This window comes from Lentinus tigrinus (assembly GCF_003813185.1).
Source record: "Lentinus tigrinus ALCF2SS1-7 unplaced genomic scaffold L226scaffold_6, whole genome shotgun sequence".
NCBI classification, from domain to species: domain Eukaryota; kingdom Fungi; phylum Basidiomycota; class Agaricomycetes; order Polyporales; family Polyporaceae; genus Lentinus; species Lentinus tigrinus.
In genome coordinates this window covers 1,271,358-1,298,981 of record NW_027137915.1, presented here as the reverse complement: position 1 = coordinate 1,298,981, position 27,624 = coordinate 1,271,358, and the positions used below count along the sequence as shown (strand labels likewise).

At 56.6% G+C, this 27,624-nt stretch overlaps 13 protein-coding genes and 1 non-coding gene across 14 annotated transcripts; 5 read left to right on the top strand and 9 right to left on the bottom strand.

The window, feature by feature from the left end:
* Window positions 1–9: 9 nt before the first annotated feature.
* Window positions 10–3,883, bottom strand: L226DRAFT_504311 (uncharacterized protein; the record flags this gene model as incomplete). Its single annotated transcript, XM_067677979.1, has 11 exons — window positions 10–575; window positions 639–745; window positions 924–1,050; window positions 1,147–1,190; window positions 1,263–1,316; window positions 1,447–1,727; window positions 1,790–2,161; window positions 2,228–2,425; window positions 2,498–3,108; window positions 3,170–3,618; window positions 3,678–3,883. The coding sequence occupies 11 exons, from the start codon at window positions 3,881–3,883 to the stop codon at window positions 433–435; spliced, it is 2,592 nt and encodes an 863-aa protein (XP_067538419.1). The 3' UTR covers window positions 10–432.
* A 4,600-nt stretch (window positions 3,884–8,483) lies between these two features.
* L226DRAFT_568838 (alpha/beta-hydrolase) lies at window positions 8,484–9,637 on the top strand (the record flags this gene model as incomplete). Its single annotated transcript, XM_067684217.1, has 4 exons — window positions 8,484–8,733; window positions 8,798–8,867; window positions 8,922–9,105; window positions 9,176–9,637. The coding sequence occupies 4 exons, from the start codon at window positions 8,484–8,486 to the stop codon at window positions 9,635–9,637; spliced, it is 966 nt and encodes a 321-aa protein (XP_067538418.1).
* A 479-nt stretch (window positions 9,638–10,116) lies between these two features.
* On the top strand, window positions 10,117–11,121 carry L226DRAFT_611042 (SMAD/FHA domain-containing protein; the record flags this gene model as incomplete). Its single annotated transcript, XM_067686234.1, has 5 exons — window positions 10,117–10,569; window positions 10,639–10,749; window positions 10,802–10,853; window positions 10,914–11,008; window positions 11,063–11,121. The coding sequence occupies exons 1-5, from the start codon at window positions 10,179–10,181 to the stop codon at window positions 11,119–11,121; spliced, it is 708 nt and encodes a 235-aa protein (XP_067538417.1). The 5' UTR covers window positions 10,117–10,178.
* A 61-nt stretch (window positions 11,122–11,182) lies between these two features.
* On the bottom strand, window positions 11,183–13,230 carry L226DRAFT_551619 (uncharacterized protein). The gene is made up of 3 exons (XM_067682829.1): window positions 12,543–13,230; window positions 11,537–12,480; window positions 11,183–11,479 (listed from the first exon to the last, which is right to left on the bottom strand). Exons 1-2 carry the CDS (start codon window positions 12,824–12,826, stop codon window positions 11,586–11,588), a joined length of 1,179 nt encoding a protein of 392 aa, XP_067538416.1. The 5' UTR covers window positions 12,827–13,230; the 3' UTR covers window positions 11,183–11,479; window positions 11,537–11,585.
* Window positions 13,231–13,406: 176 nt separating this feature from the next.
* Window positions 13,407–13,478, top strand: L226DRAFT_t68. The gene has a single exon. It is a non-coding gene; the product is annotated as a tRNA-Glu (tRNA).
* Window positions 13,479–13,483: 5 nt separating this feature from the next.
* Window positions 13,484–14,329, bottom strand: L226DRAFT_611040 (mitochondrial 37S ribosomal protein mS41). Its single transcript, XM_067686233.1, has 4 exons — window positions 14,180–14,329; window positions 13,969–14,110; window positions 13,775–13,864; window positions 13,484–13,711 (listed from the first exon to the last, which is right to left on the bottom strand). The coding sequence occupies exons 1-4, from the start codon at window positions 14,277–14,279 to the stop codon at window positions 13,657–13,659; spliced, it is 387 nt and encodes a 128-aa protein (XP_067538415.1). The 5' UTR covers window positions 14,280–14,329; the 3' UTR covers window positions 13,484–13,656.
* A 104-nt stretch (window positions 14,330–14,433) lies between these two features.
* Window positions 14,434–15,370, bottom strand: L226DRAFT_611039 (uncharacterized protein). Its single transcript, XM_067686232.1, has 3 exons — window positions 15,147–15,370; window positions 14,990–15,089; window positions 14,434–14,937 (listed from the first exon to the last, which is right to left on the bottom strand). Exons 1-3 carry the CDS (start codon window positions 15,223–15,225, stop codon window positions 14,517–14,519), a joined length of 600 nt encoding a protein of 199 aa, XP_067538414.1. The 5' UTR covers window positions 15,226–15,370; the 3' UTR covers window positions 14,434–14,516.
* Window positions 15,371–15,567: 197 nt separating this feature from the next.
* On the top strand, window positions 15,568–16,131 carry L226DRAFT_568833 (uncharacterized protein; the record flags this gene model as incomplete). The annotated part of the gene is made up of 4 exons (XM_067684216.1): window positions 15,568–15,652; window positions 15,723–15,867; window positions 15,926–16,028; window positions 16,081–16,131. The coding sequence occupies 4 exons, from the start codon at window positions 15,568–15,570 to the stop codon at window positions 16,129–16,131; spliced, it is 384 nt and encodes a 127-aa protein (XP_067538413.1).
* L226DRAFT_504303 (V-type ATPase) lies at window positions 16,123–17,409 on the bottom strand. Its single transcript, XM_067677978.1, has 7 exons — window positions 17,284–17,409; window positions 17,203–17,215; window positions 17,047–17,129; window positions 16,908–16,983; window positions 16,728–16,840; window positions 16,588–16,673; window positions 16,123–16,535 (listed from the first exon to the last, which is right to left on the bottom strand). The coding sequence occupies exons 1-7, from the start codon at window positions 17,338–17,340 to the stop codon at window positions 16,481–16,483; spliced, it is 483 nt and encodes a 160-aa protein (XP_067538412.1). The 5' UTR covers window positions 17,341–17,409; the 3' UTR covers window positions 16,123–16,480.
* A 128-nt stretch (window positions 17,410–17,537) lies between these two features.
* On the bottom strand, window positions 17,538–19,215 carry L226DRAFT_532607 (uncharacterized protein). Its single transcript, XM_067680293.1, has 5 exons — window positions 19,075–19,215; window positions 18,224–18,998; window positions 18,051–18,157; window positions 17,961–17,993; window positions 17,538–17,899 (listed from the first exon to the last, which is right to left on the bottom strand). Exons 1-5 carry the CDS (start codon window positions 19,168–19,170, stop codon window positions 17,642–17,644), a joined length of 1,269 nt encoding a protein of 422 aa, XP_067538411.1. The 5' UTR covers window positions 19,171–19,215; the 3' UTR covers window positions 17,538–17,641.
* A 127-nt stretch (window positions 19,216–19,342) lies between these two features.
* On the bottom strand, window positions 19,343–21,438 carry L226DRAFT_482600 (HET-domain-containing protein). Its single transcript, XM_067676978.1, has 2 exons — window positions 21,392–21,438; window positions 19,343–21,342 (listed from the first exon to the last, which is right to left on the bottom strand). Exon 2 carries the CDS (start codon window positions 21,338–21,340, stop codon window positions 19,451–19,453), a length of 1,890 nt encoding a protein of 629 aa, XP_067538410.1. The 5' UTR covers window positions 21,341–21,342; window positions 21,392–21,438; the 3' UTR covers window positions 19,343–19,450.
* Window positions 21,439–21,524: 86 nt separating this feature from the next.
* Window positions 21,525–23,807, bottom strand: L226DRAFT_532605 (uncharacterized protein). The gene is made up of 5 exons (XM_067680292.1): window positions 22,522–23,807; window positions 22,438–22,472; window positions 22,329–22,387; window positions 22,151–22,271; window positions 21,525–22,094 (listed from the first exon to the last, which is right to left on the bottom strand). The coding sequence occupies exons 1-5, from the start codon at window positions 23,703–23,705 to the stop codon at window positions 21,700–21,702; spliced, it is 1,794 nt and encodes a 597-aa protein (XP_067538409.1). The 5' UTR covers window positions 23,706–23,807; the 3' UTR covers window positions 21,525–21,699.
* Window positions 23,549–24,399, top strand: L226DRAFT_333625 (uncharacterized protein). Its single transcript, XM_067674019.1, has 2 exons — window positions 23,549–24,279; window positions 24,347–24,399. Exon 1 carries the CDS (start codon window positions 23,704–23,706, stop codon window positions 24,235–24,237), a length of 534 nt encoding a protein of 177 aa, XP_067538408.1. The 5' UTR covers window positions 23,549–23,703; the 3' UTR covers window positions 24,238–24,279; window positions 24,347–24,399.
* Window positions 24,400–24,573: 174 nt separating this feature from the next.
* Window positions 24,574–27,269, bottom strand: L226DRAFT_458648 (metallopeptidase MepB; the record flags this gene model as incomplete). Its single annotated transcript, XM_067675458.1, has 12 exons — window positions 24,574–24,639; window positions 24,697–24,838; window positions 24,894–25,023; window positions 25,074–25,153; window positions 25,207–25,576; window positions 25,639–25,725; window positions 25,779–26,073; window positions 26,135–26,320; window positions 26,373–26,504; window positions 26,560–26,580; window positions 26,632–26,979; window positions 27,105–27,269. 12 exons carry the CDS (start codon window positions 27,267–27,269, stop codon window positions 24,574–24,576), a joined length of 2,022 nt encoding a protein of 673 aa, XP_067538407.1.
* Between the last annotated feature and the right edge of the window lie 355 nt (window positions 27,270–27,624).

Genomic DNA, 27,624 nt, shown 5'->3' with positions numbered 1-27,624 from the left:
AAGAAGTTGGACGGCGGGATGCTACTGATAGCTATGGAAAGGTACGACAAAACTATGGGAATGTAGTACTACAGAGGGCGGGGCGCTGAGGGGGGAAACGGCCAGAATACAGTGACACATATATACCCAGACTAGAGAGTAGACCCAAAGGATAAGCGAGACAAAGCATTCGACACAGCATTGATGAGCACATCATGTCCGTGTGCTATATGTGAGAGTATAGAAAGGAAGATGTAGTTGAGATACAAGGCGATGGTAGGGTATGTGAGTGGGAAGATAGACAAGCGTGTAGTATACGTAGTGTGTAACAACGAAAGCAGGACGAACGCACCGGACAGCAATACGAGCAGACAAACAACACAGAGATGCAACGATACCTAGGGTTTTGAGCTTGAGCGAGGATGTTCGAGACGTTTTAGATTCTGGGGATGGTCATCTCTGGGTAGAGAGGTTTGTTATGGCTTCTTGGATGGCGGGGTTCGAGGGTGCGCCTGCTGCAGGGAGGAGAGGGACAGATGCGGCGAAACAGGAGCTGTTCAGCTTGTCGCGTAGTTCTTCCCATCGGCGCCGCTGTTCTGTAAATGCAGGTGTGTCAGCTATCAAAGGCACTTGTGCGCTCAGTACCTTCGCCGACGTACCTGGGCACGGCCATAGCGTCATGAGGTATTCCACCGGTTTGGAGAGCGCCTTCGCGACGTCGAGCGCAACCGAGAGGGACTGATCATACGACCATAGGGTCAATGCCCTAAATACCCAACGCGCGCCGCACGTGGGAGCGAGGAGCCCGTCATGTCCATCAGGTCGCCAGGACATAAGGCACGGCGACACGATCGGCACAGCGATTACGGAAAACACGGGAAGAAGTGAAAGTTGGACGTCAGGCACAGGAATACATGCGGTGCGGAGTCAGGGCATTCACGCACCTTTCAATCTGGGACATGAACCAGAACAACAGGAACGGCCGTTTTGCCAGGTCCGAAGTCGGAAGACCCGTCACGGAAGGCAGGCCCAAATTCACGACGCGTTTCGCCAGGGACGCCTGGTGTGCCACTGTGTGGAGATCGAGAGAAGACGGGCGCAAAAGACGTGATCCATTCCATCAGTAATGTTGAGGCACGTCGGCAGCTGAACGGATTAGACACGTACGCCATTCCTCCGCCTTCCTCCGGTAGAATAGCAGATTGGTGTGCCTACCAAACCGCGGTCATCAGTACACCATGACCACCCACAACCATCGCGGTGTCGGGAGAAGGATTACGTACGCCGTCGCTTGGGACAGAGATTGCTGAAACTCGTACGCGATGCACATGCGCGAGCTAATTTCGCAGGAGGCACAGCGTCGACAAGCGCACGTCAGATACACGCATGCATCGTTCGCGATCAGGGTGAGGCAAAGCGGTCAGTCAGTTGAACATCATCAGGACACGAAACAAACACCAAGCTTACTTGAACAGGAGTTCTCTGCCTTGAAACAAGAAGGACCGTTCGATGTCACACGTATGTCGCCTTAAAGCCTCCTCAATCGCATCGATTTCCGCCCATGCGATAGGCGCGAAATGCGCCTTGTCCGCGTCGGACAAGTCGGAATTCGTGCATATGCGTATGCAGCTGTTCCACATGAGCATTGCGCGCATGTAGAGCGCCCAGACGGAATCTTTAGACGGCGGTGGTACGGCGGGCGAATCGTCCACACTGGTAAGCGACTCGCCGGGGAACAGCAGCGCGTACTGTTGACGTACCGTCAGCCTTCGCGGACAATGAAGACAGTCAGAATGGGCGTCCGGCTCACGTTTCTTGGATCCATCAAGAACAGCTGCTGTGTCTGGATGACCGAGCTTGCCGCAGTGTACGAACTGTACCCGGAGCTGAGCATGACGCTACTCCAGACGAGGCGCCTGCACTCCTCTTTGCGGATGTCGCTCTCGGTCCATTCGCTCTGCCACGTTGGCGTCATGTCCCATAGCGGAGCAAATTCTCGAACCATCGGCCAGGTGTGGCCAAGCGTGAAGGTCCTGCAGTTGCAAGACGCGGCAACGAAACCCGGCCGCTCCGCGGAATGGGATTGGTATGGCGGGGATATTATCGGCGGGGAGAGCAAGGGTTCATTTGACGTGAGTTCTGGCCCAGGAAGCGGCGGTGTAAGGGAGTCCGCAGACGGCCACTGGACGGGAAGGGTTCGGTAATACATGGGTAAGCGTAGCGGCTTTGTGACGGAGAGATTACTAACAGCGTATGCAGGCAGCATGCGTGAAGAGTCGGGGGAAACCACGGGGACGCTGGATGAGAAGGTTGAAACACGAGGATTGCCTTCGTCCAAGGTGAGAAGTTTCATGGTTCGCAGAAGCGAGTCGAGCAGGCCCATGGATGATCTGACACGCGTGGTGGCATGAAGAGGGTGGGCACAAATTTCGAAGAATGCGAGAAGCTACATAGTCGACCGTTCCAATGAACGCCGCGGTTAATTTCCGCCAGCCTGAGGAACGGGATGATGACGTACCCATGCGGCTTGGACCAGGCTGTGGTCGACCCAACGTGAACTCAGGCTCCCCTCCAATGCACTCTGCGCCTGGTCTCTCAGCTTCAGCGCCCTCTCCCTGCCATCTGCTCCCAGCTCTCCCTCGTGGCTCCTAAAGAAGGTGGCTAGCGCGAGCGCCCCGAGGATAAGACTCGGCTGGATGCTATGGCGTGCCCGCGGATCGAGCAGCGAAGCGAAGAACCGTGGCAGGTTAATGAAGTTAAACCAATTCGGGGACGCGCGGAAAATTGCCCGCAGGTCGGCCGTGATGTTGTGCGTGGTGTTCTCCCGGACACCTGGCGGGATGGCCAGCGTCATATCGAAGGGTCCACGGCCGCTGTCGTTCGCGTACAGGACCAAAAGTGCGTCCCACCACGTCTCTCGCGTGAACTGAAGGCTCGGGTCGGCAGCAATGACCGCTCCCTTCTGGTCCCCTTCGTCCTGCCCACTCTCCTCGAAGCCGTACTCGTTCCCCTGCTCGCTGACAGACGCGACCGGCCGGCCCTGTGCCATCGGCGCGCCCATCGCGTAATCGACGGGACCGGACGCGTCGGTCAGAGAGGACCCGAGCGGGAGCGCTTCATAAGCGGCCGCTGGGGTCTATATGGGCTTGGTGAGCGGCAGCATTGATGTCGGCTAACGGAGCTGATGGACCTACGTGCGAAGAGACGGAAAGGTCATGGTGCGGTGCGTAGTGCGCGCTGGTGCCTCCTACCACCGAAGGACGTCCAGCATCAGGACCCTGCCTATGCCTGTTGTAGTGCGTCGGCCCAACCTCCTGGATTATGGTGAGGCTCTCCGGACGTGCGGCGGCGGCATCAGTCATGAACGACTGGGTGGTTGGGCTGATGGGGCTTGTGTTCATGCTTTGAGGAGAGACGTAGACCTGATTGCCCTCATCTGGAGCCGCGATTCGCCTGCGCCGTCGTGGCGGCCGCTCACTGCCACTTCCTGCGACAGAACGCTGTCGCGCTCCGGGTACCCTGTCTGGACCTCGACGCTTCGGGGCAGCGTCGTAGGAACAATCGTGGGGACTCTCCGTCCTACGACTGCAGTTATGGCAGACAGGTTTCGCGCCATCGCAGCGAATCTTCCTATGGCGGCTAAAACCATCGAATTTCGTCAATATCTGGAAGCTCCTTGCACAATTCATGCGACGCACCACTGGACGCAGGCCACGTAGACACGCGTGCGGGGTTTGCCTTGCGTGGTCAGAGGCTGGTCGGGGGCTAACTCCAACCGTGGTTTCTCTCTGCGTGAGCGGCCCGTCGACGTTCCCGTCGGGGCCAACCGTGTGGAAGAAGAAGGAGCACCTCCCGCCAACCCGTGTCCGTGAGACGGGCCAGCGATGGAGGGCGCGTGCGACATAGCATCCTGGTAAACCCGAGACTGGCTCATGTCCAATGCAGGGTGGTCAAGACGCGATCGAGGTGCATCCGGGATGGCCTGAGGGTACTGCCAGACGTGGTCTCGAGCATGTGCCAATCCTGATTGGTGCGAAAAGCCGTCCCCTGGGTTTCCCGAACGAGAATAGTGGTGCTGCGCGTCGTGCTCCGCATGGTGGAACATCCCGGAGAGAGATGAGGGGGCCGTGCCGCTATCGACTCTCCCATGGCCAGCGTCGAAGGTCGTGTTTCTGGCGGGATATGGCGCATAGGAATAATTGTGTGGGCCAGAGGTAGAGGCGTATGTCGGAGCGTGGTCGGGTGCGCCATATGAGGCGCGGTCATTGGACAGAGAATATGGTACACCAGCCGACATCGCGTCAGTGGTCAGCGGGGCAGAACGAAGATCCTGAATCGAGTTTAGTGTTTCGATACTGTACCCGCGCCCTTTAGATGATGTCGGGAGGGATATGAGGAAGCGGGCGTGCCGGGTACTGTAAGAAGTCGTTAACGAGGCATAGGCGGGACACGGGTGGAAGGCCAATGCTGCGAGCAACCGGAAGAGCGTGTAGAGCGAATGACCGGGAGAGACGAGAAGGCGGAGCGGGGACGGACATGGGCGATTGGATAAATAACATCTGGCCGGGTGGCAGAAAGAAGCGATGCCCATATATGAACACGCACTCGACGAATCGCCTCCATTCGGCTTAGTTTCCTAATTTCCTTGCCCGATTATGTAACGCGTAATTAACCCTCCGAAGCGGCAGGGAAGCCTCTCTCGCCTGTTCTCCTCCTCCCTCCTGCCGCCGCCCGCCTTTAAACTTCGCTCATTTTGCCTCCCTGCCCGTTCCCCCGCCTCGCCCTCCGTCCTGATGGCTGCTCCGTGGCCGCACGCACTGCGTTCGCGACCGCCGTTGCCCTCTCGCGATGATGTTTTCCTCCCAATACCATGGAGTAGGTTCAGCGCGCGACATGTGCCGGGCCGAACCGAGATCCGCTGCCCTGCAATGGCTTCGTCGAACGGAATGCCATACTTACAGCAAACTCTCTTCTTAGAATCTCTCCCAGGCAGATAACTTTTCCCATCTTCTGGCGATCGATGCGGTCTCGCCGGCTCGCCTCTCCCTTGCGGCTCTCCTTTGACATATTCTACGTGATGCTCCCCATGCGCCTCAAGGATCCTGACATCTCGACCCTGGCCCATGTGTTCCCCCCCGCTTCCTCGCCTCCCTCGTCTCGACCTCCAATCTGTGTCTCCTACAAGCACAGCATCCGTACCCACGACCGCCGCAGATACCATCGTCCAGAGCCTGATATATCCCCGGCTGCTCGCTGTCAATGCCTTGACTGGCTTCTCTATAGCCCCCGCGCGGCACTCTCGAGTTCCTATCCTGCTCCACCTTTGTATGTGCCAGCGCAGAGCTTGTGATTCGTTGTCGTCACTAAAGTTATGCCGTCATTCATATTGCGCCATAAGCGGCCAGCATACCGCCCCGACCCTGCGCCCATTCGCTCACGGGGAAACGTCGCTATTCTCGACCGGCAGGGCCGTCGTCTATCATATTGCGGTGGGAGCGCGCGGTTCATCGCTGGCCCTTCTCTTGCCTCAGGATGGCCTAGCGGCATTCCTTAGGCATTCCACGCTCCCGAGCTGTCATGCTCACTTCCTTCCCAGCTCCCAACCGGTAAGGTCCTTTCTTTCTCTTCTGTTGATAACCTTCCACACATCCGTAACATCACACGCTAATGCCCGTTCAAAAGCAGGTGAGCGGGACTCAGGCGGGACTGCGCGGGGCGGTCAATCTCGGTTGTGTGGTCGGCATCGCTTAGCAAATTGGGCGGCCATCTCATCCTCGACGCTCCCATATTGAAGTCTCCCTAGAAGACATGCCGACTTCCACGCGAACGCCACCATGGCTACAACCAAAATCTCGGACTCCGACAAAGCCCCCGCTCGTACGGTGACTAACGACGAACTTCCGGACTACTTCCACCGGAACACTGAGCCTCTCATCAACCGCAAACTGCTGTTGCATTCCTCCAGGAGTTTGCGACTTCGTCTTCCCTGTCTGCACTTCCATCAGTTGGGGTCCGCAGTGGAGGGATCTTCCGTGTTTGTCGCGCCATTTGAACATACTGCGCCTCTCTTTCTCACTGCAAAAGGTTTGCTTGCCTTCTTTCCCGCCGCCATAGAACTTTCTCCACCCACGCTTCTCTTGTCCAGGTGGCTCTAGTATGCCTGGTAGCCGCTCGAGGGGGGGCGTTGCGTCGGTCTGGAACAACGCTGAAACGAGGCCCTTCTGTGCTAACCATGCTAAGCAGTATTCATTCGAACTGTCATTTCAAACCCACCCGGGCTGTTTTGCCGGGTAGACTTCCCATCCTGGACGCTGGAGGCTGGAGCGGCCAGAGTGCGGCTTGCGCTGAACACTATCTTCGGCGATCAAGATTCTTGGCCGTAAATTGGTGGGTACCGGAAGTTCGGGCGACGGGTGAGAGGACAGGCGTAAGGCATGGAGACGTAATTCATTACTCGAGTCCGACGGGGGAGCCCAGACTGGTCAATATAGATGCTTCTTGTGGGGGAGCACGCTGTGCAGGCTTGCGGAGAGAATGCTCGTGCGAAGGATCGCGGAGGCATTATCGTCAGAGGCGCCAACCTGACATGTATGTCTTTATTGCGTTGCGTCGGCAAAGCGCGCCAGTGACCGCGGAGGATGTAAGTACTTATCGCGGGAAGTTGGGGGCCCCGAACGTTCACGCCCCGCCTAACTCCGGTCATAGACGGTCTTCGCTCGGAGCGTGCAGATTCACCGATGAGCCAGACGGCGCACGCATCATCGTCGCGAAAGGATGACCTGCGTTGACGTCAAGCTTATGCTATTGCACAGAACTACTCTCTGGCACCGACTCTAGCCCACGGTGCCCACCCCCGACACTGGAGGCGTGCGCGGAGTGCCCAGATCCATAGTGCAATCTGCCGTCTGCGCCGCCGTCCGGCAGCGCACGCTCGCCGACTTGTGGGCGCGGGTGTCGATCTCGTGAATATCTGAGCGGGTGCAGTGTTTTGGCCCCTGTCTTAATTAATAGGAGCCGCACTCGTGGGCGTTCGCCGCGGTGGTGACATGCCCGGACATCCTCGGTCGATCTGATTTGCACCCGACGGGTTCTACTCAACGCCCGCCACATGCGCCACAACGCGACCGACGCCACAAGGAGGCGCCCGTCCAACGTCGATGATCGGTCGAACCTACGGGCGGTCCTTCTATGTCTCTATGTAGACCCGGCAAGAGCTACTAGTACCCTGGGCAGTTCTAATCAAAAGGGCGGATTAATGTCATTTGGTTTACATACATAACCATAGCTCGCCGATGTTCCTGCACAGAAACATGCAGATATCTTTAGGCTTCGACCTGATTTGCAGTCGGGCGAGGCATGTTGTCAATGTCTTGCTTGAAGAGCACAGCTAGTACGCAACGTGCCGACATACGATGCCGAACCGGAATATCACACTCACTTCGCGGCAGCAGTCACGGTCATCAATATTATTAACCCCTGAAAGTACCATTCGTCTATTCGCCTCAACCCGAGCAGACACGCTGGTGAGATGTCGACTACGCGCTTAGTCACTGGAGGAAACCCATGCTGGTAGCCAAGAAAGATGGGTGCCTCTTTTCTGTTGCGGGGGTGCGGCTACGCGTCCGGGGTTTCGATCACTTGACCGCAGGTATACTACCATATATGGCGAAGACAACGACACAGCGAAATGCGGGGATGCGGGGATCAGCCGCGACAATCACGACGTCTTTGTTTCTAGTGCATCACAGTACATCATGGGGCCCGACTCCCATCTGACAGCCTGCGGACAAAGTGGCGTCGTGACCATGCTACCGTGTGGTGAGTACATAGATCCCTGAACCCTCCAAGCCGCTTGTTGTTCTTTCTGGCTCTTCTACCCCTGTTGAGTCGTTCGCTGCTCGACGCTTGGAAGACATAGATGAAGGAAAGGTTCTTCAGTCCTGATCTTGCCTGACGTCGAGTAGACTGGACTGGTCGAAATCGACGTCGACGATGATCTGGAGAAGTCGGAGGCATTGTCCCGCATCTCCAGCTCAACCCTCGCAATTCGGCGGTGCGAACTCAGCTGCATCAACCCATTGGTGGTCGTTAGCGTCCAATGAGAACAATGATCTTGACCATCCACGATACAGCACCGCTGGTCGCCTGTACTCTGTCCTCGGGACCCGTTCCTGGATTCCCGCCGCCCCTCCTGCTCCCTGTACCATCCGGTCTCTCGCTTGGAACGACCATCCCACCCCTGACCACGACTTTCTGGCAAACCAGAGTCTGCTCTTGGCGGGTCGATTATCAACTCGCGGCGTTCCGTTGACCGGTTCACGACAAACGCACTCCTGCGTACGACACTATTTAACGGTCGCAGGCGACCAGCAAACACCTCGTCGACGACGGCCTCCCGCTCTCTCCCCAGACTCGGAAGAGGTCCTCACTTCGCAGAGCACGCAGTAGGATCACTGGCCTGAACCTGCACTCGCCGACGACACATCTACCCCAACAAAGTCACGATGCACTTCACGACTGCTCTCTCTGCCCTCACTCTGGTGGCCGCCGCCCTTGCCGCTCCACTGACGGAGCGTTCCGTCACGGCCCTTTCCTCATCGCAGCTCGCTGGGTTTGCGCCGTTCACCCAGTTCGCACGTGCGGCCTACTGTCCTTCGAGCAAGGTCAAGAATTGGGGCTGTGGAGAGGCTTGCAAGGCCCTTCCTGGATTCCAGCCTACTTTGACCGGAGGTGATGGAAACGCGGTCCAACTCTGTGAGTTAGTTCCGCTTCCCGTCATGGAGAAGACCCCTCATTAAACGATCTCCACAAATGACAGTCTTCGTCGGCTACTGGCCGCAACAGAACTCTGTCGTGGTCGCGCACCAAGGCACGGATCCCACTGCCCTGTGAGTGACATCTTTTGCGAACCTCGTGGACACATTCTGAGACGCACGGGATAGCATGTCTGACCTGACGGACCTCAACTTCTTCCTGACGGACCTGGACAACAAGCTTTTCCCGGGCGTGTCTGATGCCGTTCAGGTCCACAATGGGTTCGGTGCCGAGCACGCGAAAACCGCCACGACCATTCTCGCCGAGACGAAGAGGATCATCGCAGCCAACGGTGCGACGCAGGTCATGCTGGTGCGTACTTCGTTTCCCAGGCTCATTATGTTTATGCGCTTCGGGAGCACTCACCTGACTCCGGACACAGATTGGGCATTCCCTGGGTGGCGCGCTCGCAGAGCTGGACTCGCTCTTCATGGCGTTGAACTTGCCATCCAGCATCCACGTCAAGGCCGTTACCTATGGAACGCCGCGCGTCGGCAACCCGCAGTTCGCCGCTCTTCTGGACTCGAAGGTCTGTCGTCATCTCTTCTCGCTCGCGGGCCCCGTCGCTCATCGAGGTATTTGCGCAAAGGTGCCGGACTTCGTCCGTATCAACAATGAGGCGGATTTGGTTCCCATCGTCCCAGGGCGGTTCTTGGGCTTCCAGCATCCGCATGGCGAAATTCACATCCTCTCTCCTGGCAATGCGGTCGCGTGTTCAGGGGACGACAACGCCGACGACTCGAAGTGCACGATCAAGACCGTGCCGAACATACTGGAGGGTGATATCATTAACCATCTCGGCCCGTATGAGGGAATTTTCATCGGCACCATTTTCTGCAATTGAAGCAGGTGCATTCATTTTCTGGGATGACAGGGCCGAGTAGCGGCGGTTCCTGTCGGTTGTCGTATCACAGTGTATTCTTAGTGATGATATCCACGTTACCTATGATGACCAAAAATGCATTGCTATGGCTTGAACTGGCGTGCTTCGTACGTGGTTTGCGTCGATCTGTACGGGCAAGTTGAGGGAGAAAGACCAACTTGTGGCACTGGTGATGGCGGGAGTCGAACCTGGACCTGAGCCGGCACTTTAGGCGCTTCCATACTCTGCTTTGCACCTCGACTCGCGCCACGACCTCGGCCACTCCTCTGCTGCTAGGATGCCACGAGAATCACCACGACCATCTTATAGAGGCAACGAGGAAGCAAGCTCTTCTCGTTACCGAGACGACAAGGGGGACCGCTACTCTCGCAGAGACGACGACCGTGGCCCTCGACGCGACAGGGATGACGGCTACCGTGACAGACGCGACAGAGGAGAGTCATCGAGGAAATACGATGTTGACCGTGACCGGGATGCGGATAGGAGACGCAGGGGAGATAACATGGAAAGGAACAGGACGCGCGACCGCGACCGGTACCGCGACGAGGACAGAGACCATGGTCGTGGACGCGAACGGGAAGACGACCGACGGCGAGATCGCGATGACAGAGACAGAGACTTCAGGAGAACAGGACCATCGCGCCGTTCTGCCTCTCCTCGACCGCGTTCTGTGAAACCAGAGGGGTCGCCGTCTCGCTCTCGTTCGCGCTCCGCGGCTGCTGAGGACAAGGCAAAGCCTAACTTCGCCCCTTCCGGCTTGCTTGCGGCGGCTACGAAGACGGTTCAGCATGGGGACGGTACGAAGACAGTGCTGAAGTACCATGAACCTCCAGAGGCGCGGAAGCCGTCGGTGGGGTGGAGGTTGTATGTGTTCAAGGGAAAGGAGCAAGTTGGTGAGTGATTCGTGCCTATGTGGCCACCTCCAGATTAGCATGCTGAAGTCTGTCGGTGACCGCATGCAGACTTGCTACACATCCAACGTCAGAGTGCATACCTTATTGGCAGAGACAGAGCGGTGGTAGACATCCCTGTCGAGCACCCGTCATGTTCCAAGCAACATGCTGTCATCCAGTGTACGTCTCTTCGTTGCCCATGGATGCATATATCTGGCTCATGGTATCCTAGACCGACAAGTGCAAGAGAAGAATGAGTTCGGTGACGTGAAGATCGCTGTGAAGTGCGTACTCCAGCCTCGCATCTTGTCAGAAGCAAGCTAACATTGCAACTTATTACTTAGGCCGTTCGTCATTGATCTGGAGTCTACCAATGGGACAATTGTGAATGACTCTCCAATTCCCACGTCTCGCTACTTCGAACTCATGGCCGGAGATGGTATGTCTGTCGAATTTGTCTACACCACAGACGCTGACTGACACCGTGCTATAGTGATCAAGTTCGGCGAGTCTGCCCGCGAATATGTGCTATTGAGTGAGGACGCGACCTGATTGCCTTCCTGATGCTGCTGTTCTGGTTCGGGCGAGCCTCAACCGGGATGTCGATGCTCGTGTACGTGCTTATCTATTGTAAAAATGAAGGCACTTGGCACTCCAGTACTCCCGTCACAGACTGCGGCGTGCCAGCCATGGCGCATCACAAGAGTGAACGGAAGAGATGAATGGTGGCGGATTATATGCTATAGATTCGTCCAAAGGAAATACATGCCCGTCAAGAAGCGTTACAACAGAGTATGGGGATGATGCAATAGTACAATGTCCGGTGCCCCTGCGCGTACAGCTACAACGTCATCAAGACTCAAGAGGAAGGTATATGATGGTGGATGGTACGTGATGCAAATTCGTCTATCTGTTGCGCATCACGGTCAGTGCCTTGACGGATGCGAGAACATTGCGCCAAACTCACCACTCATGACAGGTCATCGATCCTCGAGAAGCGCAGTGCCGACAGTGATCTACTCCTCGTAGTCGGTGTTGACTCGCGCATACCGGATGTCGCCAACACACTTGTTGTTGCTGTTCTTCCAGTGCCGCTTGAGCGCGTCCATCCGGCTGAAGTCCTCGTGGCATCCCCCAACCATGACACGCCCGTTGAATGTCCACTGGTTCGCGCTTGCGCTCACCGCGTACATCGCCGCCTCCTCGACCGGTACACCGCAGCAGACCCACTGCGCCTTGACCGCGTTTCGGAAGTGCGAGCGGATATGGCGCTCCATGTCCGGGGACCGCTTGTTCGTCTGCACGTGGTCGCAGAACGGGCACTTGTACGCGTCGGGCCCGGTCTTGCTCCAGCTCCCGCGCGGAGGTGGGGGCTGGTTGAAGATCTGGACGTTGCGCGAGCCTGGCCGCCGACCGCTCGACGCCGACGCGGACGACGACTCGCCAATCGAGCTTGGGGTAGAGGCAGAGGAGGAGGGGTACGGGGAGTAGGAGTGCCGTTGCACTGACCGGGCCTTGGTGCGGGACGACATGCTCCCGCGGGATGGAAGCTTGCGCGAACGGATCTTGGGCGACGGGACGTACTCGTCCTCGGAGCTGGCGCTGGACTCGACGAACTCGTCGTCAGAAGGGGGGTCGACGTACGTTCTGGCCCTGCGGGCAGAGATCCGACGCGAGGAACCGTAACGGGGTGAGGATGTCGACGGGAGGGGGGAGGTGAGCGCTAGCGGGGAGATCGCCTGCTGCTCCTGTGGCGACGACTCACGGAAGCCGTACGGCTGTAAAAACGGCGAAGGCGTCGATGGCGCGAGGTCTTCGGGACTCAGATACGCGTGCCCGCGTACTTTGTCCTCGCCAGGTGTCGCCGGAGGGACGTAGGGTGCGTCGTCCGCAACGTGGCTGGGGGACATACTATATGATCGGCCACGCCAGGTGAGTGATCGGCGGACAATGGAAGGCTAAACAAGACGCACCAGGTCTCTCCTCCCTCATCGGCGGCGTACACGGTGTTGCCGTTGTTGATCCACCTTCTTGTGTCTAGAACATTGTAAGGGTGGATGGGGTCTTCGTCCACGTCGGAGGCCTCAGAGGCGGCATCCGAGTCGGACGAGTCAGAGTCGCAGTCGTCAGTCTGGGTTTCTGGGCGGACATAGTTGACTGCTGGCTGAGACTCTGATTCTTCGCCGTGGAACTGGGGCGCTGCGATAGTAAGCCATGTCATGGCCGGGTCGATGGGGGCGGCGCGGGACGTCGACATAGCGGCTACGGCGGTCAGTGTCTTTGTCGGGTAAGCGGTGGTGGTCCTGGGGAAGCTCGCAGAGCCGTGCAGGTGCAGGAGAAAGGGGAAGAGGACGTTTGGGCGGGGAGGCTCATGGCGCAGTGGCGGACTTTTATGTCGCTTCCTGCGACCAGGACAAAGAGTGAAAGAACGACGGGCGCGGGGGTGCGAGTGGCCCAAGCGGTGGGAGTGGGCCAAAGACTATTGTCAACGTAGTAAAAGCCGGCCCAAGAACAAGGCGCACATCTGCAGATCTCCGAGCCTCAACCTCACTTTCCTTTTTGTGGGCGATCAGTGCATATCGGATCCGCCGCGGAAGCTTTGTTGTCGCTTTGTCCTCTCATCACTGCAACTCTGAACCTTGCGACACGCCGGGACCACGTTGAGCATTGACCTCTTCACGCCTTTGGGGTGTCATGGAAACTGCGACAGTAGTGCGAACTTACAACCTCCGGAGGTTGGTACATGTACCCGGAAGCATCGGGTAGTAAGGGCTTACTACTCACCTTCCTGTCAATGGAAGGCGATACCAAGCCTTTCAAATGACCTATAATTTCAATCCGATATGGTGTAACGGCTAACATTACCGCCTTTCACGCGGTAGCTCGGGGTTCGATTCCCCGTATCGGAGGGACGGTTGGTCTCAACTTTTTTCCCCTCCCGCGGTGGGCGCAAAAGTTGGCTCTGCGGATGTAAGATCGCATTGAGTGGACGGAAGAAGCATATTATGCAGGGACTAACATATACAGGAAGAGAATACGATGTATGAGGGATGGCCTAGAACTGTACACGTTGTAGGCACCATATCATCACCGATGTCGCCTCGAGCGCAATCGCTTCCCATTCTGCACCGCCGGTCCACGTCTACGAAGAGTCAACAGACAAAGCGTGAGCCTCATGTCATGCAAAACGGGGGTGCACACATACCCGCGGATCTTCTTTTCCGGCTTCGCCTCATACGCAAACTCTGCTGGGTCTTCGCCTTGACGGAACTTCTCCATGCTCCACAGAATGTATCTGGTACGGACGACACAGCACAGCGCAGACCGCACGGAGCATAAGAACATCAGATACTGATGCAGAAAGACAACTACACGGAAAACAGATATGTGGAAACGTACCTGCGGTCCTGCACACCCAGCCCCGCCTTCTTGAGCTGGTAGCCGTCAGTGTGCCATAGTTGCTCCCACGACTCAGGGGATAGCTTAGACTCGGAAGAGCGGCCGATTGCCTTGAGGAAGTCCTCTGGGGTGGTGATTTTACCTAACGTTGTAACGTGGGTCCGAATGAGCGTGCTGGGCGGAGGAACCAGTGTCAGGAGAGCTGGCATACCTCGAGGCGGAGGTACTGGGCGCTGTGCAGCCCTGTGCACCACAGAGCGTGTCAAAGAAGGCACCAATGGCTGTAGTCGTGCAGCCAGGCGGATAGACATGGCAGTGAGCCGTCCGAGTGTCGAAAGACCAGAGCGAATGTAGCGGAGACAGACAGGCGGGACCAGCACGAGCGCCTGGATCTGTTGGCTACACGATCGAGATCTGTCTGCTTCGGAGTCGCGTCAATTCTCTTGCACTCGACTTCGAGTGCTGGTCATCGCGATGTCGGGTATACATTGCTATATGATATACTAGAATACAAAAGAGTCCAATGTCTGACACGATAATACATGAGTTCACGCTCCTCGCGCCATGTAACGTAGCCTCTCAAGCTTCATAATATCCTTCTCGCCATCGGCTACCCACTTCTTCACCAGAGCAACGACCACGGTCATCACGCCCGCTTCAGCCCACCAGAGCACGTCTGCGCGTCCACGACTAAGTGCCAGAGCGAGGAGAGGTGCTATTGCGGGTAGGGCAATAGCGACGGGGTGCGATAGCGGAAGAGGAACGGTCAAGGCACCGGGGAACGTCGTGGACGGCAGCAGTCTTCTGTATGAATGATTTGGTGGCAAGATGTTGAGGCTGAGATTGATGTGGATGAGAATCTGCAGAATCGCCAGACCATTCGCGAGAGGTAGGGGCTCAGACGTAGAGTCTGGGAAGAGGACGGCAAGAGGAGAAATCTTCTTGGAGTTGAACAGATACACGAGCTGGCTAAAAAGCTTGGATAAGAACTCGAACTCACAGAAAACTTGGATGGACTTACAGAATTGCAGAAAGGACAAGGACCACTTGGAGGCCCATGAAGTACACGGCGTTAGAGTCGTCATTCTGCTTGCGAAAGTCTTCTATGACCTCCTCCTGCTCTGCGCGATGCGTAAATAAGATGGTACATGCAGATTACAATAAATCAAGCGACGTACCTTGTTCGTCCAATATATGCAGATCCTCCTCGCCTTCAGAAAATCGGAAGGGAACTCTCTGCCTGACCGCGCTAGCCATAGGGTGCGGTACTGCCAATGTTTCACGGTTTTTGAGGAAAGAACAGGCCGAAGTGATGTCGTATCAGAATAGGACCCGTGTTGTTCTACAGTTGCCAGTGCTGGAGAAACTCGAAGACACGCAAGGAGAGCATGAGGTGCCAGTGAGCTCAGTATTGGCAGGCGAAAGTGACGCAACGATTAGTAATTAATTGATTGTCAAGATAAGTATCCTTATCGAATGACGCTGGAGAGTTACGTATCGACCAACTTGAACGTTCTTGTCCACTACATCTCGACTTGCCTTCTCTAGCACACCATTCTGTGTCCTTGCTACGCTCGCTGGCTGCGCAGAACATTGATCATGTCCAAATATGCACCACACAGTCAATCCGCTAACAACCCTCGTGCCACCGCGAGCACCGTCTGCCAGAAGTGTCTTGGGACAGGTGCGTTCACGTTGGTCTCACGGGCGCAGAACACGCCATTAACTATGCCTCTTCGTATTCGCTATTGCAGGACACTTTACCTATCAGTGCAAAGGCAGCCGGCCCTACGTTTCGCGTCCGTCGCGCACACAGATGCTCGAAAACCCAAAGTTGCTTGCGAAGTTAAAGGCAGAGGGGAAGCCGTCTGTCGAGGTACCGGAGGAGTTCAAGTCCAAGTGCGTCCTTCGTATACCCGTGAAACGTGCCATGCTGATGCGAATGTCTGACTTGCAGGAGCGGTACTGCTAATCGCATCCTTGAGGCCAAGGAGAAGGAGCGCGCGAAGAGTCAGGACAAGGGCGAGGGTTCCTCCAAGAAGCGGAAGCGGTACGTCTCCGTATATCCTTGTTCTCCTTCCTGCTATGATGCCAACACCTATATCCCTCCAGGTCAAGATCCGCCTCGTCATCATCCGACTCGTCATCAGATTCCGACAGTGACAGCGACTCGAGCGATTCCTCTAGCTCGTCTGATTCATCTTCTCGCTCTTCCGACTCCAAGTCTTCAGACGACTCGCGCTCTCGGCGAAGCTATAGCAGAAGTCCTAGGAGGAAGCGTTATCGCAGTGAAAGCCGCGGGAGGAGCCGCAGCCCCAGGACCGGACGTTAGGTTTCGAAGTCTGTTGACTCTGCTGAAGTTTCCACAGCGTCTCTTCTGTCTCGCTTTGTATGCTATCATCAGACACCCGAGTGCATTTGGGTATGTATAATATGAACATTGTTCCACGGAGAAGTCCATTAGCAGGGTTGGGAACACGGGTGGCAATAGGAGAGGCAGGTATTGGGACCTTTATGTGCAATGCGCCTCGGTCGCATGCGAGTTCATTATCAGTGCAACGATGAGTCTGCAAGGGCGTATCATTACAATAGGCTATATTGGAAAAGCGTATGACGTACCCGTACAACCCCAGGACCTCTGCGAAGATGAGAATGAGCACCATCGTCACGAACACCTTCGACTCGAATACGTATGCTCGTACGCACTTGACAGACCGAGATTAGCCATGACTCTGCGAGTGAGCAGTGCAAGGACTCACCGAATCGCCAACGTAGCCGATTGCATACCCCGCAGCAAGACCAGTGAAGCCGCACGCAAGGCCCGCACCGAGGTGGATGAATCCAGCATATAGTGGGTAGTCGGTAGGCTTGACTGAATGCGCCAGAACGGAGCTTTTCATTAGCGGAAAGCCAGTGCAAGGAGGAAGCAACGGACTCACGTCCACCGGCAATGAGTACGGATACTACCAGTCCGTACACAGCAATGATACCGGACATGACCACAGGAATGAGAGACTACACATAAGACGCGAATGTGATTGAGGAACATGCAGTTCGGAGGTATATACAGTCACGCACCTTCATGATGAGCTCGGGCTTGAACGTCCCCAGACCTGCGATGCCAATACCCGACTTCGCTGTACCAAACGCCGCGCCGACGGCTGTGTTGCATGTGGAATGATATTACGCCGTTCAGAATTTCGCACGTCGAAAGACATCCATAAGAGTACGCACTGCTGAAGATCATCTACATTGGCCGAGCGGCCCAAGGTCAGTATTCGAGGCAATGACATAGCACTAGCGAAGGGGACACACCGCGGAGGCGACGCCCGCGAAGCCAAAGAAGGGAGCGTATGGTGGACAGAGAGACATGGTGACCAGAGAGAAAGCAGGGTGGTGGCTATAGGAGCCTGGTGGATGTCGTTCACGTCGTCGAGGACGAGACGCGCTCAAGCGGACGCGCCTCGTCTAGGGTTCCAAGTATGGATTATACTGTTAGGGTTAGCACGCAGGCTCCCCATGTTCGACCACTCAAGAGCGTATACTACAGTACTCCAGTCGGAACATAGAACCAGGATCTGAAGTAGCATTAGGTTGAAGCACAATAAGATGGCTGGCTACAGTACAAGCTATTCAAGAATAAGGTGCATACACCGTGCCGTCTCTGGCCAGTTCACTCCTCGTCCCATTCCTCCTCATCGTCTTCATCTTCATCTTCGTCATCTTCCATGGTGCCTGCTTGCTCGCGCTCAAGACGCTGGCGTTCTCGTTCCTGGGCCCGCGCCTGCCTCCGTGCTCGCTCTTCCTCGACGTTATAGACCGCAAGCTCCGCTTTGCGCGCCGTGGAGCCTATTTCGCCTTTAAGGTACCTCTCGAAGACATCCGGGGCGAAGAGTTCATTGGCGACCTTCTTCTTCTTTGCATCGACCTCCTACCCGCCAGGCAACCTAGGTCAGCGTGCAAGTAACGGGAATAGGATGGAGGCAACTCACTCCGTAGTCACTATGAGCATCCTCGACGGGAGCCTGGAAGAGTCAGACATTTAGATGAGATGCTGGAAATACGCAGGGATCAGGACATACCCCTCCTTTGGCGACGGTGATAACTGGAGCGTTGCGCGGAGGATTCGCCTTCCACATGTAGCTCCCATCTTTCTCCGGCTCGACGGTGATATGCACATCCCAGCTCGCTGGAAGCAATCAGAACAAGAATGTCCCTGCAGCTATCACACTGCTACGGTCACTCAAGTACTCACCACCCAAGTCATAGTGGAACAATATAGCGATGTCCATGTTCGAGCACTGACCCTTGCTCAGGTTGTCCCTCGACTTCCACGCCCATACGTCTCCCAGAGTGACCTCCGCATCCTTCCTCACCGGGTACTCGAGCGACGCAAACAGCACGTCCCACGGATCGTTCATGTCCAGCGGGGGGTTATGTTGCCTCTTCCTCGGGTTCGGAGAAACTTTCATGGCAGGATCCCGCTCGCTCTTTGAGTACACAAGGAGCCATTCCTGGAACGCCCGGATGTCTTCGTGCCTGTCCGGAGCCTCCGGGACCCTGAACGAGCGGTGTTTCTTGACCTCCCCCTTGCGCGGGCCGTTCGGCGAGTAGCGCTCCACGTTCGTGACAACCTCCGCTTCGTGCAGGTGGTCCCCCGACCAGCCGAAGATGAGCAGGATAAAGCGATACAGGTGCGCGAAGGTGAAAGAGAGCGGGAGCCTCACGATACGGTACACGCCCTTGAAGCGGGCCAGCTGGAAACGCAGTTGGATGACCTTGTCACTGGGCGGCGGTAGGACGGATGACGGGTCGGGAGCATTCTCGGACTCTGGTGTGGAGGCGTACTCGTCAAAGCCAAAGTCGTAGGGGTCCAAGCTGATGCGAGGGCGCTTTGGAGCCGGGGCTGGTGCGTCGTCCTCGAGTCGTCGCTTGGATGGGTCGGGTGCTTGCATCTCGGTACCCTGGAGGGTAGCAGACGATTCTTCACTATCAGACTCAGTATCGTAGTCGCCGTCGGCCAGGGCGAACTGGAGAACGGACAGAGGTTATGTGATGAGCGTCGTTGCACCGCGAGGGAGAGGGGGGTGAAGATGCTGTACTCACAAGATATGCTAGGCCTAGATATGCTAAGTCTTCTTCGATGTAGCGGTCGCCAAAGTCGCAGTCGTTGTCGGAATCGTACTCAAATAAGTTGCTCATGTGTAGTCTGAGGCAATGTGGGCATTTTGAAGCTGGGGAGTCGCTTATAAGAGGGTGGGTTGCCCGGAGACTCGGAGTCGCCTCGCCGACGGTCGCGCTCGCGACTCCACTCGATTTTACCTGGGTCGCGCCAAGCACGTGATCGCGACTCCAGACTCCAGACTGACTTTGCGTCACCAAAGCACAACACAGGTTCTGGCCACACGTAATACCGTACATCTTGTTTTCGTCCGTACTAAAGGAAATATTTTTGTGTCAACTATAACCGTTATACCTCTGACTAGCACTGGGACCTCGGGCATTGTAACTTCAGAGAAACCACACACAGCGCCCCGTCGTCCGCCGGCGAGCCAAGTCTGTAAGACGCCTCGGTGAGCCAATTGAACTCCAGTCGGACAGAGTAACCGGCGAATGAATGTGACGCGGTATAGGCCCTTCGGAGGCGACGGTCAGGACCAATGGGTGCCTTCGTGCCAAAATCCACCGTCTGAACCGAGACGGCCTGCTCCAACGCGCGCGCCGAGGAAGACGGAGAGTGATCTTCGAACTCGAGGCGAACGCGTACACGGTGGAGGATGAAGGGATGACTGGAATCCAAGATATCTCCGAGTGTCATGTGGATCTTGATGTAAAATGGATGGACGCTTTCGTCAGATGGCACAAGGACAGCAGTGTGCGTCTCGGAGAGCTCGGCCCTCAGCACAAAGGAAGACTCCTCTATGAACGTGTACCCGCTGTCCCGTACTTCCTGCATGAGCCACTGCGGGAAGATGAGCTTCAGCGGCCGCCTCACTTTGCCGCCGGAGAAGAGGGGAAGCCGCGGCCGGATTATGGCTGGCATGCGATGAGATATATAGATCTCGTTCACCCTGACCGCAGTGAGTCCATGCCAGATGAACGAGAGACCGATAGTCACTCGTCGGAAGACACCACCGTGTATATCGGGGTGTATGTTGTCTGAAGCGTCCCAGGCTCGTCCGATGCGGAAGCGGTTGGCACCATTGGGCAGAAGAATGAGAGCAAGGAGATGTCCCGAGAAGGCATGCTCACAAGCTAGTGCAACGAGCTGTAGAGGGGCAGGATATTGAGGTAGACTGACTTCCAATACTGGAAGCGTCGCGCGGACACCGTGGGCAGTAACCACGAAAGCGGGAAGAGAGAGGTCGGCCTTGAGATGGCCTCCGGATTTCAGCCTTCGGGAAAGGTCAGCCACGTCTATGGGCTCCACTTCGCCACAGTTGCCCGAGAAGTCAGCCGGAGAGGACGCAAAGAGGTAGGTGTCAAGAACATCCTCCGACGGAGCGAACTTCTCCGACCAACAGGAAGACGGGATGTGCTCGGGATCGACGGGGAGGGAAGGGCCCCATGCGAAGAGGCTCTGGTCCGGGGATCGCTTGAGGATCTCCTCCTGCAGCCGAATGAACGCATCTCTGCCCTCTCCATAGATAGTGGGCATGTGGACCCCGAAGATGCCCATGAGAGAGTACGCTTCGTCCTCCAATCGCGTTGTTTTGCGCCTCGATGCCCACGACATGCGGCGGGCGATGGAGATGTCGTCCAAGGACTTCGTGTTCATCAGGATGTCAACTTCGATCCCGGTTACGTCCGCGACGACCTCTGCCATGGAGTGTTTCGTTCCAAGCACGCGCCACTCCTGGGACACGAACACGACGAGTTGAGGGGCGATGAGCTCCTGGAGCGTCCAACCTCGAGTGAACCATTCGCTCTGACGCAGGGAAGAATCGCTGCGGAACGGCTCCTCCACGTCGGAGACGTCGTGCAGGAACGCATAGCACGTCGCCGAGTTGGCGTACCAAGTGAACATGGAGTTGATGGCCTCCGAGAGCTCTGCACTGCTCGTCTTGTCGATGCAGCACGTGTCTATCCAGAGCCATAGATGGCCGTCCAAGCGTGCAACCGCGCAGCTGTCCCGTATCTTGGGCGACAGCCTCCGAAGGACCGCTTTTCTGTAGGCAGGTGAGTGAAGAGTCTCCACTGTCGCGCCCTCTGCTCCTTCTACAAGGCGTCGAGCCTCCTCATGAATCCTCGCTACGTCCTGGAATGACTGCTCTCCGTCCTTGGACCACACATGTGACAGTGTGGCATAATCGACTTCGGTGCAAGTGTTGAAGTAGTGCAATGTCCATGATGTGGTATTCAAGAGCCACATTCCTGCGAGCCACGGTCAGCCGATGTATTCCAACAAATCGCATGCACCTACCTGGACATGCACCAACGATCGCTATGATAGGAGTGAACGTTCGCAGGAGAAGAGGTGGTCACTGGTAAGCGCGAGGGAGCGGCGCTCTTTCCAGAAATCTCATCAGCGCTGGCTTTGACGTGCGAGTACTCCGACCGCGCACAGCCGAAGAAAGATATGCATTGCATATTCTGCAGTACGTCAAGGTCAACCAACGAAGAGCTTCATGGAATTATACAAGATACAACATAGGATCAGTTTGTACTGCCTACCAATATCACCGATGCGCAAAACAGTCCGATCTAGGCAGAGACTCTTATGATTCCCTCTCATTCCCCGGCGACCTTCTCCCCAAGCACACTCGACGACGCCGGCGCATCGCCCTCGACCTCTGTATCCTCATCGTCCTCGGCGTCCGTGCGGTCCCCGCTCCGCCGCTCAGCATCGTCCCGCGCGATCTCGCTCCGCATCTTCGCAACATCCTGGTCGACCTTGGACGCGACACGGTCGACGGCAGCTTGTGCGAGAGACACACGGGCGCGGTGCGCCTTGAGGTGTGCAGCGCGACGAGGAGGGCGCTTGAGCCGGCGACGCGCCACCATGACGGGTACGGAGCATTTCTGGATGAGATAGTGGGATGTCGAGCCAAGGAGGATACCCTGGAGGTTGCCCAGACCTCGAGAACCAACGATGAGCATGACAGGCTCATAGAAATCTACGATGTCTGCGTGGAGAATGAGGTGAGTGTTGGGTGAGACCATGCACGCACCACATACGTACCTAGCAGCATATGTCGACTGTTCTTCGCGTGCCACGCTTGGCAGTGTATCTTGACGTTAAGTCGTGTGCGTTGGAGAAGACTCGTCGCTTGGCGTACGAGGATGTACGCCAAAGCTTGTCGCTGCAGACAGGAAACACTTAGTGAGGTCCGGTCTTGAATGTCGGTGTGTATACACACCTCCTGTTGTGCGCGCAACTTCGTAGCGCGATCGGCGGGGTTAGGGATTTGAGGATCAACTGTATGGAGGCTCAGCCGGTCACTTCACGGTGTTGGTACGTAAACGTACTCTTCCCCTCATTCTCTACTACCGTCACAATGATGCTTAAGAGGCTGTGAGTGTACAGTCTTGAAAGACGTAGTGGATACTCACAGTTCATCGCCATCTCTCAGTACCGTTCCGATCCCCCACTCCAGGGCATATCGACTCTCTTCACTCAAGTCGCTGGCGAGGACATACCGCTTCCCCGGTTTTCCTGTCTCCTGGCGAATCTGCTCCGGATCGCCATGCGTGATGGTTATGACGCAACGGTCTCTCTGGAACATCGGGCGAGACGTGGTCAGAGGGAGCGTGTCGTGCGGTTTCGTCGACTTGCGTCTTCTGATGTTTCGGCCCTGGCCACCATTGAGAGTCGACGGGAAGTACGGTTCGGGCGGCATGATGACATTAACGCCCTCTCCAAGATAGTCTGGAATGTCTTGGTCGACCGAGTTGGCAGGGACGAGAGAATTGGCTTCGGTATTCTGCTCAGTGATGTCATCGAACTGCTGCTCGCCCTCGCTCCAGGACTCTTCGGAACCGCTGTCTTCTTCAATCTCATCTCCGGACTCATCGTCTGACTGCGAAGAGAACGAAAAGGCGTTGCGCGGTCGTATCCGGGAGACCTCCGCATCGGACTCTACGTCGGATTGGGTGAGGGCAGCAACAGCAGGTGAGGGGTCGCGGGAGCGCAACCGGCGAAGATGGAAGGGGGACTGGCTGCGTGCACGCGACTGGGAGTCGTCGCGATCTGCCTGAGTGCCGGCGAAAGAAGAGGAGCGCGCCTTGTCTTTGTCTTTGTCCTTCCGCACCGACCGGCCACGCTCCTCGTCTCCTCCACTGCTACGCGTCAAGGACAGGGAAGACAGCATGGAGCCAAGCGACATCTTCCCGAAGGAGCCCCTGTTGGGTTCGGGGGACTTGGTGGGTGTGGCCGTGGAGTTGGACTGTGTAGACACAGTCGAGATGGTGCGTTCGAGTGCATTCTGTGAATTGGGTTCGTCCTGTGTCAGTTCCGCTGTCGAACCTGAGCGCCGTTTCGTGGAGAGCGGGGGAGGAGAGACGAGCGAAGCGAGCGACTGCCCAGAGTTGGACCGCTTGAACGGGAGCATGCCTGCAACGCCAGAGCCGCTAGGCAAGGGGGAGCCGGGGCCGCGTTCATATGTCTGCTCCTTGCCCTCGACGGGGGTGGGAAGAACGGGCTCCCTGGTCGACACGCTGTAGCGGCCTATCCAGCTGCGTCTGCGTGGGTGCTTCGACGAGCTGGATGAGCCCTCATCCTTGTTCTGGTCGGTCATGCTCGTGGTTCGCGGGTGGCGTGCGAGGGGAAGCGGAGATGGGATAGTGTGGGATGTGCAGGAAGCTTACCTCGGCCTTGCTAGCTTCTCCAGACTGAGTCTATGCAAGGACGAGGAGTTCAGCGTTGTGTTCGAAGAGAAAGACAGGAAAGAGGAGGAGGGGATGCAACGGGTACGGAGTCAAAGACGCAAGGGGAAGGCGGGGCCGGGGCGGGGCACCAAGCTTATACCAGCGGCGACTAACCGCCAGCAGAAGTTGGGGGACAAAGCTTGGCAACACTGCTTTACGTTACAGCAGAGCGGAAGGACAAGAAGCCTACAAATGCGTCCACCCTCCCGCCTTTCATCTCCAAGGTACCTCGTCCTCGACCATAAAGACATCTCTCGCGTCGGCACAGAAATATTCACCTCGGGCGCGTATTTCGCAGGTTTTTCCGGGGAGCCGAGCTCACGCGCCTGCCCAACACCATCGCGCGAGTTGGACATACCGACAGTAGAATACCGGTGCCAAGGTCAGCAGAAATTAAGCTAGAGATGCAGAAGCACAGCAGCAGGCGGAGTACGTGGTACGGAGGTCAGATGCTCGGATCCATCGATAACACCGACAGTGTCCGACTGTGTTTCCGTCGTGCGGCATGCAGATGCCGAGCTCGAGGCTCGATAGCACACAGCACAGCACAGCCGAGCTCGCCCCAGCAAGATCGAGGTTAGCAGCGAGTTGGGTGTGTTATATGCTACATGTGTCCTTACAGAGTCCGAACTTATACATCGAGGCATTTCTGCCATTCCGCAGCGTAGTGTCCAGTCCCAGGTCTAACGCAACGCAGCCCGACGGTCTCATGGACGAGGGACTTGTGCTATGAAGGGCCTACGCCTGACTGCCGAAAAGCTCCTTGATAAACGCGTCTGCATTCGGAGGCCGACCGAGGAAATCCTGCGAAATAATTCATTCTTTAGTCTCTGTCCTGGTAGATGCACCCGCGTGACTGACCTTGAGGGAGTCAATCTCGTCCCTGCTTCCTCCTGGACCGAGGATTTTCTCGCGGTAGAGCTTACCACGTTGAGGGTCGAGCGGATCCTTCTTGAAGACGGTCGCGTACATATCCGCGGCGAAGACCAGTGAGTAGGTGTAGCTGTCATGCATGATCAAGCAGCTGTCTCACAATGTCCGTGAATGCCCATGCTTACCCGTAGTACCCAGCGTCGTATCCACTTGCAATGTGGTTGAAGGTGCCTTCTCCGGCGCCCAGGTCCTTCCCCTTGACGAGCGAGATTGACTCCCGCATGCTGTTCCACAACTCGGTGTAGTCAGCAGGCTCTGTTCGAGTGTCAGCAGACATACACAGACGCAGAGCTCTCAACGCTGACCCTGGTCGGTGTGAACCTTGAGGTCAAAGTTGGCGAAGAAGAGCTGGCGGAGATAGAATAACCCGACATTGACATATCGACTGTGAATCATGAGCTCGTGAACCGCCATCTGACTGTCTCGAAGACGACATACCTCTTGATGATCTTGTCGATGAGCTCCGCATCGAGCGGCTTCTGTGTCTCATAGTGGCTGGACATAAGCTCAAGCACCTTCGGCTCGAAGCACCAGTTCTCGAGCATCTGCGACGGCGCCTCGACGAAGTCGCCCGCGACGCTCGTCCCATGGAAGCGCGAGAACTTAGTCCGGCTGAGCAGCCCGTGGAAGACGTGGCCCATCTCATGGAAGAAGGTCACGACGTCGTCGTGGCGCATGAGCGCGGGCTTCGCCGGGGTTGGCTTCGCAAGGTTTGCGACCATCGCCGTTAGCGGGTAGCTGCGAGAGCCGTCTGCCTTCTCGTATCCGGGAAGCAGCGGCCAGACCGCAGCGTGCGAGTATTTGGATGCTGTAGGATAATCAGTGATTCTATGATGAGGGCATAGATAACGCAAGTTAGAGAGGACGCACCCCGAGGAAAGAGGTCGAGGTAACAGTAACCGACGAAGCCCGACTCGTCCTTGGCATCCTTCTCCCAAACCGAGAACATCTGTACATCTGATGGACACCATGAGCACATTGATTCCAGAGAAATAGAGAAAGACAATGACCAGGGTGCCAAGTCTCGCCCTTGACTTCGACGAACGTCACACCAAGCAAGTTCTGATAGATGTCCAGGATGGCCGGAACGACCTTGGAGACAGGGAAGTACTCCTTCACCAGTGAGTCATCGAGGTTGAGACTGCGCTCGATGAATACACGATCGTAGTACCGGTAGTCCCAAAGGTAGAACTGGCCATCGAACGGCAAGCCCTTCTTCTTGTGCTCTTCCATCTTGAGGGCAAGAAGCGTTTCCCGATCTTTCAGGCCAACGGGGCGAAGCTTCTGCTCCAAGTCTGTCAAGAACTACAGGCAATATAAGCACTTCTGGGAAGAAAGCTGGTATTGCAAGACGTGCCTCCTTGACGCCCTTCGCATTCTTGACCATCTTCACTTCGGTGATGTAGTCGGCCCACGTCGGGTAACCCAGGAGCTTGGCGATCTGGCGGCGGAGGTCGAGGAACTTGCTCATGACTGGCTTGTTGATCGCCAAACGGTTCTCGAACTTCTCGTATGCGATGCGGCGAGTCTCTGGGTCCTCGGCGTATTTGAACTGTGAACGTCTGTAAGAGCGCTGCACAACGGCCGCTCATGAATGGACCTACGACAGGGAAGATGTCTGGTGTCTTGAAGGTGATGTCATACACTTCCTTACCGCCATCTGTACGCTTGGTGTAGCCAGAGATGACGTCCTCGGGGACACCCTTCAGTTCCTCCAGTGTGAAGGTTACAACCCCCTGGGAGTAAAGGCTTAGTAAAGAGGTCGCCTGAACAACCTGGTAAGCCGCATACATTCTCCTCATTGAAGTTTTTCTGCAGTTTGTGTTAATATCAATGAAACACTGTCAACTGTTGAGCACTTACACTGAACTCGAGACAGGTCTGCGAGAGTTCCTTCTTCAAGGTAGTCAGCTTCTCGCGCTCCTCGTCCGGCAACGCAAGGCCAGCACGCTTGCCGTCCAGGATCATCTTGTCCACTAGCCTCTGCTCTTCCGGAGTCAATTTCCTCCCAGACTCCTTGATGTTCTTCTCCGCAGCCTGCTTTGCGCGGAAGACATCGATCCGCATGGACGCCTCTACACCAAAGTCGCGGACGAGGACCTCCGCCTGATTGGAGGCATCGCGGAGTTCCTTCGAGGCAGAAACGTTCTGGTAGAATGTCAATGGCTCGACGATGGAGTCGCCCTTGGCTTCGCCTTCCGCTAGGGCCAACTGTGTGCGCATTGGTTACCGACCCCGCAACGACCTCACATCACGAACAAAGGGTACTTACGAATACCTAGCAACACGCCCTCCAGATCAGTACGTCGCCGACGATGTGCAAACCGGTTCAGAACGGACAGACGACGTACCGACTCGAAAGTGCACTCCTCCGGCTTGAGCGCAGCGATCTTGTCCAGGCGGACGCGCTCCTCCTCAATCGCGCCCCTGGTCAACTTTAGGACCTCCTCCGGCGTATGCGTCCACTTCGGTGCTGCCTGCGGCGGGTTCAGCGATGCCATTATCGAGTTAGCTGTAGAGAGCGAGAACAACCCTGAGAGAGTGGATTGCGATCGATAGTGCCAGAGGGTATTGAGTACCGCATTCGAAGAGGGCGTGACCTGGAACTGTCGCATGGCCGCGCCGGACCTAAGACCTGAGAGCACCGCAGCGCCGACGCGATGGCCCAGCACTGCGCGGCGCCGGAGCGCAGAGACTGCCACTGAGCACGTCACGCGAAGCTTCATCATCGTCGGGGGAAACAACGGCCGCGCGGTGGACGCCAGCGAGCAACTTCAAGGTGCGCGCCCCGCGTCGCGCGACGCGACACGCGCGGGCGCCAGTCGGACTTGGCTGGGCATTACGTAAGGGGCAGGG

Bases quoted from the DNA above. Each gene is read 5' to 3' on its own strand.
- L226DRAFT_333625 (XM_067674019.1), top strand. From the start codon at position 23,704: ATGCTCGTGGTTCGCGGGTGGCGTGCGAGGGGAAGCGGAGATGGGATA.
- L226DRAFT_611039 (XM_067686232.1), bottom strand. From the start codon at position 15,225: ATGGCTAGCGCGGTCAGGCAGAGAGTTCCCTTCCGATTTTCTGAAGGC. The intron at 15,090-15,146 runs GTACGTCGCTTG...CGCATCGCGCAG, and splicing joins GCATATATTGGACGAACAAG to AGCAGGAGGAGGTCATAGAA. The intron at 14,938-14,989 runs GTAAGTCCATCC...CAAGCTTTTTAG, and splicing joins CTTGTCCTTTCTGCAATTCT to CCAGCTCGTGTATCTGTTCA.
- L226DRAFT_482600 (XM_067676978.1), bottom strand. From the start codon at position 21,340: ATGTGGCTCTTGAATACCACATCATGGACATTGCACTACTTCAACACT.
- L226DRAFT_504303 (XM_067677978.1), bottom strand. From the start codon at position 17,340: ATGTCTCTCTGTCCACCATACGCTCCCTTCTTTGGCTTCGCGGGCGTC. The intron at 16,674-16,727 runs GTGAGTCCTTGC...CGGTCTGTCAAG, and splicing joins TCGGCTACGTTGGCGATTCG to TGCGTACGAGCATACGTATT. The intron at 16,536-16,587 runs GTACGTCATACG...ACGCCCTTGCAG, and splicing joins GAGGTCCTGGGGTTGTACGG to ACTCATCGTTGCACTGATAA.
- L226DRAFT_551619 (XM_067682829.1), bottom strand. From the start codon at position 12,826: ATGTCGACGTCCCGCGCCGCCCCCATCGACCCGGCCATGACATGGCTT. The intron at 12,481-12,542 runs GTGCGTCTTGTT...CCGATCATATAG, and splicing joins GATGAGGGAGGAGAGACCTG to TATGTCCCCCAGCCACGTTG.
- L226DRAFT_532607 (XM_067680293.1), bottom strand. From the start codon at position 19,170: ATGAGCAACTTATTTGAGTACGATTCCGACAACGACTGCGACTTTGGC. The intron at 18,999-19,074 runs GTGAGTACAGCA...TCCGTTCTCCAG, and splicing joins ATCTAGGCCTAGCATATCTT to TTCGCCCTGGCCGACGGCGA. The intron at 17,900-17,960 runs GTGAGTTGCCTC...CCTGGCGGGTAG, and splicing joins ATGCTCATAGTGACTACGGA to GAGGTCGATGCAAAGAAGAA.
- L226DRAFT_532605 (XM_067680292.1), bottom strand. From the start codon at position 23,705: ATGACCGACCAGAACAAGGATGAGGGCTCATCCAGCTCGTCGAAGCAC. The intron at 22,473-22,521 runs GTGAGTATCCAC...CAGCCTCTTAAG, and splicing joins CTGAGAGATGGCGATGAACT to CATCATTGTGACGGTAGTAG. The intron at 22,095-22,150 runs GTACGTATGTGG...TTCTCCACGCAG, and splicing joins CAGTCGACATATGCTGCTAG to ACATCGTAGATTTCTATGAG.
- L226DRAFT_611040 (XM_067686233.1), bottom strand. From the start codon at position 14,279: ATGTCTATCCGCCTGGCTGCACGACTACAGCCATTGGTGCCTTCTTTG. The intron at 14,111-14,179 runs GTATGCCAGCTC...TTACAACGTTAG, and splicing joins CCCAGTACCTCCGCCTCGAG to GTAAAATCACCACCCCAGAG. The intron at 13,865-13,968 runs GTACGTTTCCAC...CGTCCGTACCAG, and splicing joins CTGGGTGTGCAGGACCGCAG to ATACATTCTGTGGAGCATGG.